The 14,404-nt window shown below is 34.2% G+C and overlaps 3 protein-coding genes across 12 annotated transcripts; all 3 read left to right on the top strand.

The window, feature by feature from the left end:
• Positions 1-55: 55 nt before the first annotated feature.
• LOC100257795 (uncharacterized) lies at positions 56-5,815 on the top strand. Of its 10 annotated transcripts, none has more exons than XM_010649998.3 (7): positions 56-192; positions 2,051-2,182; positions 2,305-2,443; positions 2,522-2,650; positions 2,728-2,818; positions 5,257-5,445; positions 5,520-5,815. In XM_010649998.3, exons 2-6 carry the CDS (start codon positions 2,094-2,096, stop codon positions 5,424-5,426), a joined length of 618 nt encoding a protein of 205 aa, XP_010648300.1. In that variant the 5' UTR covers positions 56-192; positions 2,051-2,093; the 3' UTR covers positions 5,427-5,445; positions 5,520-5,815. The 10 variants fall into 10 exon arrangements, with proteins under 10 accessions (XP_010648300.1, XP_019074969.1, XP_019074964.1 ...); XM_019219424.2 differs by having other exon boundaries at positions 61-192; positions 2,305-2,412; positions 5,257-5,405; positions 5,517-5,815; XM_019219419.2 differs by having other exon boundaries at positions 61-192; positions 5,257-5,405; positions 5,517-5,815.
• Positions 5,816-6,315: 500 nt separating this feature from the next.
• On the top strand, positions 6,316-7,267 carry LOC100262917 (oleosin 16 kDa-like). The gene has a single exon (XM_002275460.4). It carries the CDS (start codon positions 6,607-6,609, stop codon positions 7,045-7,047), a length of 441 nt encoding a protein of 146 aa, XP_002275496.1. The 5' UTR covers positions 6,316-6,606; the 3' UTR covers positions 7,048-7,267.
• A 3,319-nt stretch (positions 7,268-10,586) lies between these two features.
• Positions 10,587-14,182, top strand: LOC100268070 (serine/threonine-protein kinase Aurora-1). The gene is made up of 9 exons (XM_002275346.5): positions 10,587-10,724; positions 11,531-11,647; positions 12,164-12,310; positions 12,417-12,512; positions 12,773-12,868; positions 12,954-13,050; positions 13,279-13,396; positions 13,670-13,742; positions 13,849-14,182. Exons 1-9 carry the CDS (start codon positions 10,689-10,691, stop codon positions 13,948-13,950), a joined length of 882 nt encoding a protein of 293 aa, XP_002275382.1. The 5' UTR covers positions 10,587-10,688; the 3' UTR covers positions 13,951-14,182.
• Positions 14,183-14,404: the final 222 nt, after the last annotated feature.

Below are 14,404 nucleotides of genomic sequence, written 5' to 3'. Positions count from 1 at the left end.
CACACAACTCCGTGGAATAATAAATGCTCTAAAAAAATTAATAAATATATATATATTTTTTATGATCAAAATAAGAAGTAAAAACAAACTTCTTTTTTTTAAATAAAGTTTATGAAAAAATTTAATTTTTGCTAAAGACTGATTTTTTAAGGATTTTGAAAAATGAGGGGCGTTTCTGTGTGATCGACTCAGGTCAGTGTTTCTCTCTTTCTCTTTCCGATCCATCTTTTCTTCAACTTCTTTCTCCCAATCGATGACTTCTCGCCTGACGACTCTGTATTAGGGTTTTGATTTCTCGAAGGAAGTACTATCATAATAATGAAGAGTGTGGTTTTATTGACGGTTTGTAATTATTGTTGCTTTTGGAGAATGTGTTCGGGTTTGATTCTGAAGAATTCTGATTTTGTGGATTTAGGGAATGTTTTGATTGTTAAACAGTCCGGAAATATTTGACTGGGTTTTTTCAGGATGCTAGATCGGAATTGAGGAAGTTTTTAGGTAATTTCTATGATACGAGTAGAACTTGGAAGTGAATTGAATCAGGGTCATGGTTGTATGGATTTGGGCAAAAAATTATTTGAGGAAAGAGATGGAATAATTGTTGTGGAATCGGTTGGGTGTCTTCCGCTTCATTGCTGATTCTCGTTGGCAAAATCTTTGTTGATTAGTGAATTTTGATGTATTCAAGTTTTTTTACACTATTTATACTGATATTGGAGTCGTCTTAAATTGCTGCTTAGCCCTAGAGGAAAAGGTTAAAGGGGCTCACCTGCAGCCTCCTCAGGAGTTCCATAAATGGGGAATAATCAGATAGAAACGGAAGTTCCGTTATCACATTAAAATACCATTTGCACTGAAAGCTTAAACGGTGTATGGCAAGCTGGTTAAAAGTTAATGGGTTAATCTCAAGTGGATGACAAGGTTTTAAATTTGGTCATATAATTATATGTTTTTGTTTCCTTTGTTTTGAGTGCTGAAAGAATCAACAACATTAAAATTTAGGAATTATAGTTTTTACTTTGTGTTTGTGTTTCAATAGTTTTGTTTATTATTTGTGGGGTTTTGTGTAATCCGACCTTGCATCAAAACAACCATCCAAGCCAATTACTTAGTTCAGGTGAGCTTTCACATATTTGTAACTTAAACATTTGAAAGATGGATTCAAATTTTTGTTTTCCCCTTGTCACTGAAGTTTTAAGCATCTATATAAATAAGGCAATCATCTTAGGTTACATTGAGTGCAGATCTTAGTTAGTGTGTAATTTCCATTTTTCCTCATTCTTCTTAGCAACTAGACGGTTTGCAAAGTTATGATGGTGCCATACCACAATAAATAAAAGATGAATCACATGGATGGAGAGCAGAAGCAGCACAATATTTAAAAAAAAAATGGATTGAATAGTTCACACTCGTATATTTACTTGAAAATGGCTTGTTTTTTGTCCACAGTTTGATCGTGTTTGATTTAATGGGCACTCAAATTATGTGCTGAATGAGCAAATTAAGGATCTCATAAATTTGATTGTGTTTCATTGTGCCGAGCCCAAAAATATTTGGATAAGGCATTTCTGGATCCAAATTGTCAAGTTCTAGTTATATTCCTTGGAACAAAAACACGATGACATTTTATTTTGCTCTATTTGATGCCATGAATTGATTCATTTTGGTTCTTTCCTCTCTGTTCCACATACTGCCTTGTTTTTGTAATTCATTATCTTCATTATGATTTTGTTATTTGGGGTAATTTGATGTTTACGACTTTAATATGCACACATGTAGATTCTGCTGAAAATTTCTTGGACCACCTACCATGGGTCTTCCACTCTGAATTCAGCATGGGGCAGGAAAAACAGACTTCTTGTACTGCTGTTCTCCCCTGCTGATCTTGAATGGAGGACACTGATATATCCTTTTTTTTTTTCTTTTTGTTTTAAATTTCTTTTGTGATCTAAACAAAACTGCACTAAATCTACTAAAATTTTGCAAAAGAGTTCTCTGCAGTTGAGAAACAGGCTCTGTTGTCTGAATTATGTTTGTGCTGGTTTTCTAGGAACAAGAAGTTGCAGCTGACAGGGTGCTCCATTAATATATAGATGTGTTGTTTATTTATGAACAAGTTGTTTATTCTTCTCTATATTCTTGGTCTCATCTTCAGTGGCCTTCCTTCCAGTCATGGAGACATGTTAGTATACTCGATCTTTGTGCATCTGATTTGCTTTGATATCAGCACTCTATTGTAGTATCTTATTAATGCCTTTTCTTTTGCTTGAACTGAGAAATATATTTTTCCATACACTTTTGCAGGATTGATAGCAAAGTTTTGAATGTTGGCAAGGAGCTATGGAAGGAAACTCTACAACTACAAATGGGTTCTTGCCTTTATCAATTGCAAGGGCTCAAACCATATACGTGGTATGAAGTGAAGATATCATATCCAGCTTCTGTATGTATGTTACACCTCTTATTGTTGCTTTATCAGCTTCCGTTTTGTGAAAGCTGACCTCATTTTATTGAATAACAGATACCTGCCAGCTTTTCTATACAACTGAAGAGAGGCAATTCAGATTTGGGGCTGAACCGGAAGAGGAGATTACTTAATACTGAAAAGTTAATTTTCAAAACTGATAATCTTGACTTATTTAGCATTCAGGTTAGATTATGATACCAAGCTTTTGAATGTTTTCAGTTTTCACCATTTTAAGAAGCTGAATTTAGAATTCTGCTCAGGATGGAATGTATGTTCTGGTCACTGTGGAGCCTGCTGGAGTTGTGGCAATACCACACACAAGGGAGAGGGAACTGGTCATTTTCAATATAGGTAATTCAGGAACTCTTCATACAATGTATGACACCTATCAGTTATTAGCATCACAGATTTACTGCTGTAAAGCAATGCCAAACTTACATTCCAACTCTTAGAATAATGTTTTCTACAATCAGGTCTAAGTCATTGGCTGGCTTGTGAGTTTAAGGTTGTTAATGTTGGAAATGACTAACTAGGCTTTATAGATGAAGTATATTAGAATAAGGTTAATTTTTTGAAGTCCAGAAGTTGCTGGATTCAGGATAAGAGTTAGAGCTAGGGTTTTAGGGCTTTAAAGATTTGGGAAGCAGGACTGTTTGTTATGTTTTAACATAAAATGTGCAAATCGTTGCCCCATAGTGGGATCTGTAATGAAGTCAGTTCATTTAGATATCTGGCAGAAGGTTATGACACTTCTCTTCAGTTTCTTTGCAAACCTTCGGTTGGGTGAATGGAGTCTTGAACAAGTCTTGAGCATAGTTTTAAAAGGCTCAAGGCGCACCAAGGCGCAAAATAGTCCTGGAGCCTGAGGCGCAAGGTGCACCTAAGGCACGGGCTTTAGTGAAGTGAGGCGCACCCTAATTTACATATATATTTTTATATAATATAATCAAATATAATAATCATTTATTTGTCCTAAACACATAAATTATTAAATATCATCCAAAACTTCAATTTAATGAACATGATGGGGTCCCGGAAGGTACGTGACTAATTTTCCTCTATTTTTCTCCTATTTTTCCTCTATTTTTCCTCATCTTCTTCTTCTTCTTCACTTTTCCATTGCACGGCTGAGGCTAGGGCATGATTGGGAGTGGTGTCAAGTTCAAAAATACCAGAAAAAGGGGGCTGGAAGGGAAATAAGGCCAAAACAGCATCGTTTTGGTCTGTTTTTTTTTTAAAGGAACAGGCTCCAAAACGACGCCGTTTTGGCCCCCTTTTTTTTAAAAAAAAGGAACAAGCTCCAAAACAACGTCATTTTGGCATGTTCCTTTTAAAATAAAAAGGGCTAAAACGATGTCATTTTGGACCCAAAAAATATAAAAAAAATAAAAAATTAGGGCTTCTCAGCCCTAGCCCCAACCCTTTGCAGCCCGACGGCGACTGAAGAAGAGAAGGAGAAGAAGGAGAAGGAGGGCGTACCTGGCCGGAGGCAAGTTAGGCGACCGTGTCGCGCCTTGCGTGCCTACGTGGCGCCTTCCTAAAGGGGCGTCGCTTGCCTTCAGGCGAGGCGCCGGAGGGTGGTGTTGGCACGCCTTTCACAACTATGGTCTTGAGTTGCTATAATACAATTTGTTGCCATTTCTACCTGCTTTTGAAATTGCTTCATGTAAAGTCCTTAACTTAGACATGATTACAATTGAAATGTAACAATATAATTGGTACTTGGAAGTTATCACTTCTGAAAAGCATGTAATATTTGGAGAAATTACTAAAAAGATATCGTTGAAGTACCTTGACAGTAATTTCCTGCTAAACTTAACTAGAAATGAACCATGATTTTCTGTCCAAATGTGTTTGGAAAATGTCTGTCATACACAGACTGGTGCAGTGCATTTAGATGTGAAAAATGCCAAGCTACCAAATGACCCAAAAACTTAAGTTATTAGGTAGTAGACAAACAATGCATATCAAGCCTTGAAGTTAACAAAAGTTTCCAAAGTGAACTGGAAAAACATGCAAAAATTTTCCAAGCTTTAAAATAGAAGTCTATAAATTGAAACTTGAAGAAACTGTCACAAGAAAGATATTCTAGGGACCATTTTCGTTCAAAACAAATCAAGCCTTAAGTTAACAAAAGTTTGCTAGTGTTTTGACTGCATGTTTAAGGAACTTCACAACATATTAGTGGATGCTTGTTGATGTAATCATCTAGTAAATGTGAATGCTCTGAAATAATCTGTGAATTTAATTCTGTCCATATTTGGAATAAAGAACTTGGATATTGGATCTCTGTTGGATCTCTAAAAAATTTTGTAATGATATATAAGCACTCTTGACATGAGAATATAATGAAAACTCATGACACAACAGAAATTTTTTTTTTTTTTTTTTTTTGATCAATCTGATGACAACAGAATATAATGAAACCACTAATCTTTTCATGGTACAACACAATCGACCCCAAGCGCTTATAGCATATGCCTACTGTTTGAGAAGATGGTACTTTCTTCTATTCAATGTGTTCTCCATAGATACTCTTAGTACCAAGAGAAAACCAATCATCAGCAAGACAGACGAGGGTTGAGAAGCTCATGTGATTGCATCTATTGGTGCTCTTTTTTTTTTTCCTCTTCTTGCTGCAAGTACCCCTGATTCCTTTGGCATCCCCTTCTCTTTCTTTTGCCTTGTTTAAATTTTTTACTTTGCCATGTATGACTAATTACATATTCCATTTCCATTATCACACATTGTTGGCACAGGAGTTCTGATATGTTTTGTTTTCTTGACAGTTTGTGATGAGTTACTGCTAGGCATACCGCACAAAGCTTGGTGGGTTGGATTCTTAATATTGCTTTGTTTGGGATTGGCATTAATCATTCCACACTTTCTTCCACCATATCTGCTTCAGAAGAATCACGGTCCACAGTCGGCTAATCAGGTGCTTTTGAAGGATTCTTGAGCGTGATCTTGAATTACTGGTAAAGATTGTCTCCTTTATCCTAGTTGTGATACCAATACTGAAATTGTTGCTAATCACACAATGCTGCAGCAGCTTACACGAATCTCATCATCTTCTTGCTTCTGGCCGCTCTAATTGATCTCCTATCCTGATCTTCACTTATTCAAGTTTTACGGTCCAACCCCATTGTTAGATTAGGCAATTTAAGGCAAATTTTTTCGGATTGCTCCAATGGCTTCTGAAACTAGTTGAATAGATAATTCCATGTAATTTTGTAGGATTAGAGTGCAATTTGAAGCACACTGTTTTGTGGTTTCTCAGATTAAAATCTGCTTGTTTTGTAAGATAGTCTAATATTTACATAGCCCATAACTATTTCCTTGAGCCCATTCACATCTTAAGAGAATTAAGAGATGACGCGTATTTCGTATTTATACATAAGAAAAAAAAAGGATCATATTGCAGACAATTGCCCTTGTCTTTTAGCTTCAAATGTGAAGCGAAGTCATAAAGTGTAATGAATAGTAATTTTGGTATTGTACACAAGAAGAGGGGTTTTATTTGATAGTTCCTCCTTTTACCCTTTATTTATTTATTTTTAAATGAGAAAAAAATAGGGGGATGTGAGATTAATAATATTCTCATGCCTTTTTTATTATTAAAAATAGTAAAATAAATAAGAAAAGAAGATGAGGATATTGTGGTAATTTCATGTCTTTTCTATTTAAAATAACAAAATACAATTTAAGCCCCACGTCAAGGTTTCGTGATATTTATGATATATCTTGTGAAATATTATTTATGGATACCTTTGCATAAGTTTTATATAGCATAGAATTTCGAATATAATCATGGATGATAAAAATCGATATTCTCATCATTAAACCCCACTAACGGCCGTGAACCCCATTGACAGCCGTTAATGCACATGCGAGGGTAGGTGCATTGCACGTGGCACAGCCTCATCAACGAAAGCCCGTGCAAAGCCTCCCAAAGGCCAGCACCCGCCACGCCACCACCTAGACATCCTACCCAGCACGCATCACGAGAGGATGACGCCTCCCATGCCTCCACGTGTACCCCCACTCCTCCTTTATAACCCCACCTCACACCTCTCTTTCTCATCAGTGCTCATCACACCCTCTATTCAAAGCCTCTCCCTCGTTCACAGCCGTCCATCATGTCTGATCAACCCAAGCCGGTGACCCCGAAGCTCTACGACTCGGCTCCATCCTCACGCCAGGCCGTCAAGTTCTTGACGGCAGCCACCATCGGCACCATCCTCCTGGTCCTGTCCGGATTAACCTTAACCGGAACGGTGATAGCTCTGATCATCGCCACCCCAGCTCTGGTCGTGTTCAGCCCCATCCTAGTCCCGGCGGGGACAGTCATATTCCTGGCGACAACCGGGTTCTTGTTCTCTGGCTGCTGCGGCGTGACAGCGCTGATGGCATTGTCGTGGTTATACGAGTACGTAGCCGGAAAACACCCGCCGGGGGCGGATCAGCTGGACTACGCTAGGATGAGGATAGCGAATAAGGCTAGGGATATGAAGGAGAGAGCCAAGGAGTACGGACAGTACGTCCATCACAAGGCTCAGGAGGCAACTCAAGGATCTTAGAATGAATGTTTCTATGATTCGTAGGATTTCAATTTTTGTTTGTGTTATGTGATCCGGGGAGGTGGAGGTGGAGGTGGCGGTGGCGGCGGCGGTGGCGGTGTATCGTACGCATGCATGCATGCATGGAAGCATGAACGTGAATTGTGTGGTGATTTGGGTTTTTGAAAGGTGTTTGTAGGGAACCTAGCATTTTGTTGTTAATAAAAATGTGTTCAGTTGAGGCTTTGGATTCGAAATTTAATAAATAATTAATTAATTTTAATTTTTTATTAATGAATAAGAGGGTAGTCATAAGTGGATATTAAAATTAAATTCGTTCGGAATATTTATCATTTTAAATTTATTTGATAAATTAATAGGTGGATGCCTGGTAAATTAAGACAATAAATTTTGTACGAAAAAATAAATTTTATATGCGTGCTTGATACTACTAATTTTTTAATTAGTTTTTTAAATGTTGTTAATTTTTTTAATTATAAATTTAATTTTCTTAAAACTATATAAAAGGAGAAGGGTTATTTTAAAATGAAGGTAACGGAATTGAAGTGATTAAAGCACACTTTCCTTCCCCTTTTAAATTTTATTTTTGTTTCTAATAGGCTACATGTATATAAATTCATAAAAATAAATAGTAAATAATTAGAGTAATTGGATGTTATATTTAATATTTATTATTTTTTAGGCATAAAATGTATTACTTCTTATATTAAATATAAATATAAACTCTTTTATAATTAATCTTCTAATCCATAATTTTTATTTATTTATTATTAAAATAATAAGAAAAGCTACAAATAAAAAATTACATTTTAAAAAGCATTTAACTAATGAATATTATTTCTTTATTATATATATTATTTTCAGGAATATATATATATATTTATTGTAGTACAACAAAATCCTAAAAATTAAGGCGAAAAAATAATTTATTTATAATGAATAAGAGGATGAGTTGGGTGGGTATTTTGGTGGATTTGGAATTATTAAACCACCCCAACTACATATTCTTTATAAATAGGAGCATTGCATATTTATTTTATTTGTTATTATTGTAATTTTCAAAATTATAAATTTGTGAGTAAGATCGAAAGGGAAGCGCATATTGAGTAATTCATTGACGAAATATTCAACATGTGCTTCTCTTCCATTCTTCCTCGCAAAATCTGCCTATCGGAATTTATTTGAATTGGTGAGTAAGATTGAGATTTCTTTTCATTTATATTTTTTTTTCTTTTGCATATTTTTATTTGTTCGCAAATTATGTTTAGATTTTTAGTTTTTCTTGAATTTAGAAAATTGAAGCTTTAATTCCATTGATACATCAACCATGAGGTTCTTTGTGTGTGTGTGTGTTTTCTTTTAATTTTTTAACTTTTTAGATTCAAGTTATCCCCAATCTTGAAATCACAACTTTTTTGTTTTTCCTTTTTTTTTTCTTTCATTTTTTTCAAGAAAATAGTAAAAGATTAATTGATAAAATTTCATGGGTAAATCGAATACAAGAATTTTGATATATTTTTATTTTTTTGAAATTTTTTTATGATTTATAAGACAAATAATTGAAGATTTTTTTTTTTATATAATCTCCTATTATTTGTTTGTATGAAATTTTCTTGAAAATTACGGCAGTCTTTAAATTATAGGATTTCTAATTCTTTTTTTTTTTCAAGATTTATTATTTTTCAACAATATTCTACTCTTTTTTTTAATTAATTAACACTACATAATAGAAAAATGGGGTTGTATTAAAGATTATATTTTCTGTAGGGGAAACTTTTTATAATTTTGTAAAAAAAATTATTTTGGCTTGAGCCTTGAAAAGCAAACATAATCTTCTTCAAAAATTACTATAAAATAGAAATTTTGCATTGAATATAATATTAATTATCACTTACTAATGAAATGAGTTGATGGGTGTTTTGGTGGGTTTGGGTTGTAAGACAAAAAGTTAGAAAAAAAACTCATTTTTATTTTTATTTTTAAAAATATTTTTATTTGAAAAGGGAAGCACATATTGAGTAATTCATTGATGAATTATTTAATATGTACTTTTTTGTTCTTCCTCGCAAAATCTATCGATCATAATTCATTTGAATCGGTGAGTAAGATTGAGATTTTTTTCGTTCTTTTTTTTATTTTCTTTTGCATATTTTATTTTGTTCTACAAATTATGTTTAGATTTTTAGTTTTTCTTGAATCTAAAAATTTTGCATATTTCCAATTTATTTCTAATTCTTTGTTGAAGCTTTAATTCATACATCAACCATAAGGTTCTTTGTTGTTTTTTTTTTTTAGCTTTCTAGATTCAAGTTCTCCCTAATCTTGAAATCATTTTTTTTTCTTTTTTATTTTTCAAGAAAAGAGTAAAAGATTAATTGATAAGATTTCATGGATAAGTGGAATACCAAAATTTGGATATCTTTTTATTTTTTTCAAAATTTTGTATGATTTATAAGACAAATAATTGAAATTTTTTTATATAATCTACTACTATTTGTTTGTATGAAATTTTCTTGAAAATTACGTCTGAGTATAGTCTTTAAATTATAGGATTTCTATTTTTTTTTTTCAAGATTTATTATTTTTCAATAATATTCTACTTTTTTTTTAATTAATTAACACTACATAATAAAAAAATGGGGTTGGATTAAAGATTATATTTTCTGATATTTTAATTCGGAGAAACTTTTTATAATTTTGTAAAAAAAAATTATTTTGGCTTGAGCCTTGAAAAGCAAACATAACCTTCTTTAAAAATGACTATAAAATAGAAATTTTGCATTGAATATAATATTAATTATTACTTGTGAATGAAATGAGTTGGATGGGTGTTTTGTTGGGTTTGGCAAGTGGCATTCAACAGGATTCCAGGGTAAGCCGTAAGTCGAATAAGAGAATTTGGATCTCTTTTTTATTTTTTCAATTTTGTAGCATGGGTTTGGGTTATAAGACAAATAGTTAGAAAACACCCCTTTACGTCTTGATAATTATTTTTTAAAATAATTATAAAAAATAATTTTTAAAAACAATTTTTAAAAATTACTTTACGATGTTTTATAAAATAAAATTATATTTAAGAATATAACATGTTTTTAATATTTTTAAAAATATTTTTTATGTTTATAATTTTATTTATAATTATTATATATGTTTGTATAATTATTTTTATGATAAATATGAAAAAAAAATTAATATAAACATTTTTATCCCTCAAAATCTCTTATTTAATTTTTAAAAAAGGCTTTTTATTTCTTGAAAACCAATCCAAACAGTCCTTAATTACTTCTCGGTCTACCGTAGATCCCCACCTCCAAGCGATCCACTCATATCAACGGTAAAAATATTGCGACTGTCACCGATAAAGGTGTTGCCGTTAGTGACTCTATCACTAACTCCTGTCAAGATTCTCAAGACGCTCCTGAACTTGAAAGAAATAATAAAATAAGAAAGAAAAAAATATTTGAAAATATGGTCAAATGTAATTGGGCCACGTGTCATACCGTACAACTTATGACCGTTGCAATGGTGTTATTCAAACAACAATCTACGGTCATTTCCTCCCCGTCTCTCCTCTTCTTCCTCCATCAATCTCTCTCTAGATTTCCGCTCTCTACTTCCTCTCTGTAGGTTCTTTCCCTCTCATGGCGATCGCCGCAGAGACTCAACCTCAGGAGAAGGTAACTGAAGAAAACCACGCTCACCTTTCTCTCTCTAGGTTCTTGAATTTGGTTAGGATTTTTAATTTTTTAAATTTATTTTTGGTTTGTTTTGTGAGATTTTGAAATCTAGGGTTTGAAATTCATAGTGTTGTGCTTATGTTGTTTTGGGTTTTCAATAGTTAATCTCGGATTCAGAAATTTCTTTGATTTTCTTGCCTTTTCTGGTCTGGGAAACCAAACGGCGGGTTTCATTTTGGAATGTAAAAATTGTGGTTTCACGGCTCGTTTGTAGTGCAGATCAGTGCATCATGGAAACGCATCGATGAGTTTTCGAGTGTGGGTTTGTTTGATTGGAAATTTTAGGCTTTTAGTGTGGCGTTTTGATTTGAAAGTTTGGATTTTTAGAATATAGGTTTAGGGATCTTCTGTGGATAATGTCTTATCCTAGGGCTGGTTGCTGAGAGAAAAATGGGTAAAGAGAGAAAGAAAGTTTTGAATCTTTTGGTTCATATTGTTTTGGTTTCCAGAATGAAAGTTTTACCGAAGCAAAGGGTTCGGGTTGGTGATTCCAGGCTTTTTGTCTTCTTGGCTGCTCAAATGGGAAAATTTTGAACATATCGATTTCCTCAGCAACCAAACAGAGCTTCAGGGAAGCAAATTTAAGAGTTGGTTTTCCAAATTTTGGTTTTTCGGGGTCTGAAATTGCTTCTATACAGGCAAAGCTGGGCTGCTACAATATCTGGAATACTTTTTGGATTCTTTGTGTGGCTGGTAATAATGTTCTAAATGTAGTTAGGCTTCTAATTGTGATTTCATTTGTATAGGCTTCTTCAGATGTTCCAGCAGTGGAGAAAAAAAGGTGGACCCTAAATGACTTTGACATTGGAAAGCCCCTGGGGCGAGGAAAGTTCGGTCATGTCTATTTGGCGAGGGAAAAGAGAGTGAGTAATCTCTATTCAATTGCATGTTCTAGGGTTTGTTGGGTTTGTTCCTTTTTGGGTGCTTGTTGGTTTTGGCTGCTTTTCTATTTCCACTTTTAGGTGTTTTTTTTCCTGTTTCCCTTTGTTCTTTTCAAAGAGAAGAAAAGAGTAGAAAAATATAATTTTGAATTTTTGTGTGTCTATTTTCAAAAACTGGAAAGCCTGATTCAAATAGTGAAAAGCAGAAGACTCAAACAGTTGTTGAAACATATTTTCTCGAAGACCAAACAGAGAGGTTGCAGTTTTCTATCTTCTATCAGTGGGATTTTTCTGTTTCACTCTATCATGTGGCCTATAAGTACTTGTTTTCATTCTGCTCTATTCTCTATTTATTTTCCATGGTGAGAAGAAAAGAAAATTTCAACCACATCTCACAGCTATTTGGAGTGGGAATTGTGCAGACTCCAAATTTTTGTTACTAATTTGAAGTGGGATATCAATCAATGTACTCAATCTAATGCATTGTTTCTGAAACAGAGCAATCATATTGTGGCCCTAAAAGTGCTCTTCAAGAGCCAACTGCAACAGTCTCAGGTTGAGCATCAGCTTCGCCGGGAAGTTGAAATACAAAGTCATCTTCGACACCCCAATATCTTGCGCCTTTATGGGTACTTTTATGATCAGGTAAAAAGCTCTTCGAATTTTACAGCACTTAAAACACGTCTCAAGGGGGAAATATACTGACAATTGACCAAACATTATTTTTCCTTTAATGTTTGATATTTTGCAGAAACGAGTGTATTTGATATTAGAATATGCGGCCAAAGGTGAACTCTACAAGGAACTACAGAAGTGTAAATACTTCAGTGAAAGGCGTGCTGCTACTGTGAGTATTTTTTGGCCCTCATCTACTAAGAACTTCATTTTGGCCTTTTTTTCCATGTGGAATTTTGGAGAAGGGAAAACTTCTAAGTTCCCATTCTCCTTTTCCTGCAAGGCCAAACAGTATTCCAAAATATACATAAAGCACATGCCCCATATCTGGGCCGCTCTGTATATGTAATGGTTAACGATACAATGTCCCTTCATTATTTATCTATAGAAAACTAACTACAAGTAATGGTGTGTTCATGGTGGATTGAATAGTACGTTGCTTCATTAGCTCGGGCTCTCATATATTGCCATGGGAAGCATGTAATACACAGAGACATCAAACCTGAGAACCTGTTAGTTGGGGCACAGGTGACTTTTTGAGCCCCTGCTTGTTTTTAGTTGATCATGAGACATATCATGCACCTTCTAATATTGATTGGGTTCCTTTTCTCAGGGTGAACTTAAGATTGCAGATTTTGGATGGTCAGTGCACACATTTAACCGCAGAAGGACCATGTGTGGCACACTGGACTACCTTCCACCTGAGATGGGTATGTATATAAGCTTCTTTATGTTCTTTCCTGACTTGGTTCTACAATGAATTTGGTTGTATCTGTGAAGCAATTCCCAGTCCAAGATAGATTTTTCAGGCTCAAAACTCAGTTCTTTGTGTCAAAGAACAAATTTCTATAGTTGTTCAGAACCAGTTCTTTTGAAAACCCCTGCCAAATTTCATCTTTCTTGTGTTTTTAAGATGATAACTGACTTTTCTTGAACAGTGGAGAGTGTGGAGCATGATGCTAGTGTGGACATATGGAGCCTTGGTGTACTTTGCTATGAGTTTCTTTATGGGGTTCCTCCTTTTGAGGCTAAGGAACACTCAGACACCTACAGAAGGTAACATTCGGATATTATAAAAAACCATGGCATTTATGTCTTTGAGATGCCTTTCTTATACTTTCACTGTAAGAGAAGAGTAAGGAACATGCATCAAGTGTGTGTCTTAATGCCAAAGGTGTTGGGATGCAAAAATATCGTTCATTGAACACCAGTTAATTTTCAGATGAGATGATCAAAATCTGATCCAAGAAAATATATATTTATGATTTTGAAACTGTTAATGGGATATGCTCCTTCACTTTCTCATGGTTTATACCAATATTTTTCCAGGATTGTGCAAGTTGATTTAAAGTTCCCCCCAAAACCAATAGTCTCTTCTACAGCGAAGGACCTCATCAGTCAGGTTCTACTCTCGTTACATTTTCAGAAAAGGATTTCATTATCTACACCACTTGAACAGCTTCAAGTTTCAGTTATTTGCAATGCTGATTTTTTTCTTTTAATAATAGATGCTGGTGAAGGATTCTTCGCAGCGGCTCCCACTACACAAGCTCCTTGAGCATCCCTGGATCGTTCAGAATGCAGATCCCTCTGGTGTCTATAGGGCTTGATTCAAATTGTATGTTGGTCATTTTTCAACAGGCCTCTGATTGTAGCGATTCAACAAGTTCTGGTTGAGTTTTTGGGTGAATTGTGATGGAAAAAAATTTGAGTCTTTACGAAAAATGGTGGTATCTTCACTCATATCATTTCAGTTTCTCACTTCTGTTCAAGTTCATCGCATTTTGTGTACCTGCAAGAAGCTCTTCTGTATAAATAAAACCATATTCTTTTGTACCTTAAGTTCATTTGATTTCAAAAGTATCTTGAATTTATCATACAGTGTTCTTTCTTGCTCTCAAATAAGATAGTGATCAACTTTCAGGTAAATTACAAAAATCACTTTTATAATATGTTTGGTATGTCCAAACATATGATTTTCTCTCTATCCATTTTTTATGAAAAATATTAACAAAATGACCTATTTGACATTTGGGCATATCTCAGTGACCTAAATTGAGACCA

Source organism: Vitis vinifera, chromosome 4, assembly GCF_030704535.1.
Source record: "Vitis vinifera cultivar Pinot Noir 40024 chromosome 4, ASM3070453v1".
In the NCBI taxonomy this organism is placed as follows: Eukaryota; Viridiplantae; Streptophyta; class Magnoliopsida; order Vitales; family Vitaceae; genus Vitis; species Vitis vinifera.
The sequence above is the reverse complement of the archived record's forward strand: the minus strand, read 5'-3'. Positions and strand labels throughout refer to the sequence as shown.

What these genes read in the sequence shown, in the direction of transcription:
- LOC100257795 (XM_019219419.2), top strand. Translation starts at nt 2,094, where the DNA reads ATGTGTTGTTTATTTATGAACAAGTTGTTTATTCTTCTCTATATTCTT. An exon ending in TTGACTTATTTAGCATTCAG is followed by an intron (nt 2,651 to 2,727) that starts GTTAGATTATGA and finishes AATTCTGCTCAG; the next exon opens with GATGGAATGTATGTTCTGGT. An exon ending in GTCCACAGTCGGCTAATCAG is followed by an intron (nt 5,406 to 5,516) that starts GTGCTTTTGAAG and finishes ACAATGCTGCAG; the next exon opens with CAGCTTACACGAATCTCATC.
- LOC100262917 (XM_002275460.4), top strand. Translation starts at nt 6,607, where the DNA reads ATGTCTGATCAACCCAAGCCGGTGACCCCGAAGCTCTACGACTCGGCT.
- LOC100268070 (XM_002275346.5), top strand. Translation starts at nt 10,689, where the DNA reads ATGGCGATCGCCGCAGAGACTCAACCTCAGGAGAAG. An exon ending in ACCTGTTAGTTGGGGCACAG is followed by an intron (nt 12,869 to 12,953) that starts GTGACTTTTTGA and finishes TCCTTTTCTCAG; the next exon opens with GGTGAACTTAAGATTGCAGA. An exon ending in CTACCTTCCACCTGAGATGG is followed by an intron (nt 13,051 to 13,278) that starts GTATGTATATAA and finishes TTTCTTGAACAG; the next exon opens with TGGAGAGTGTGGAGCATGAT.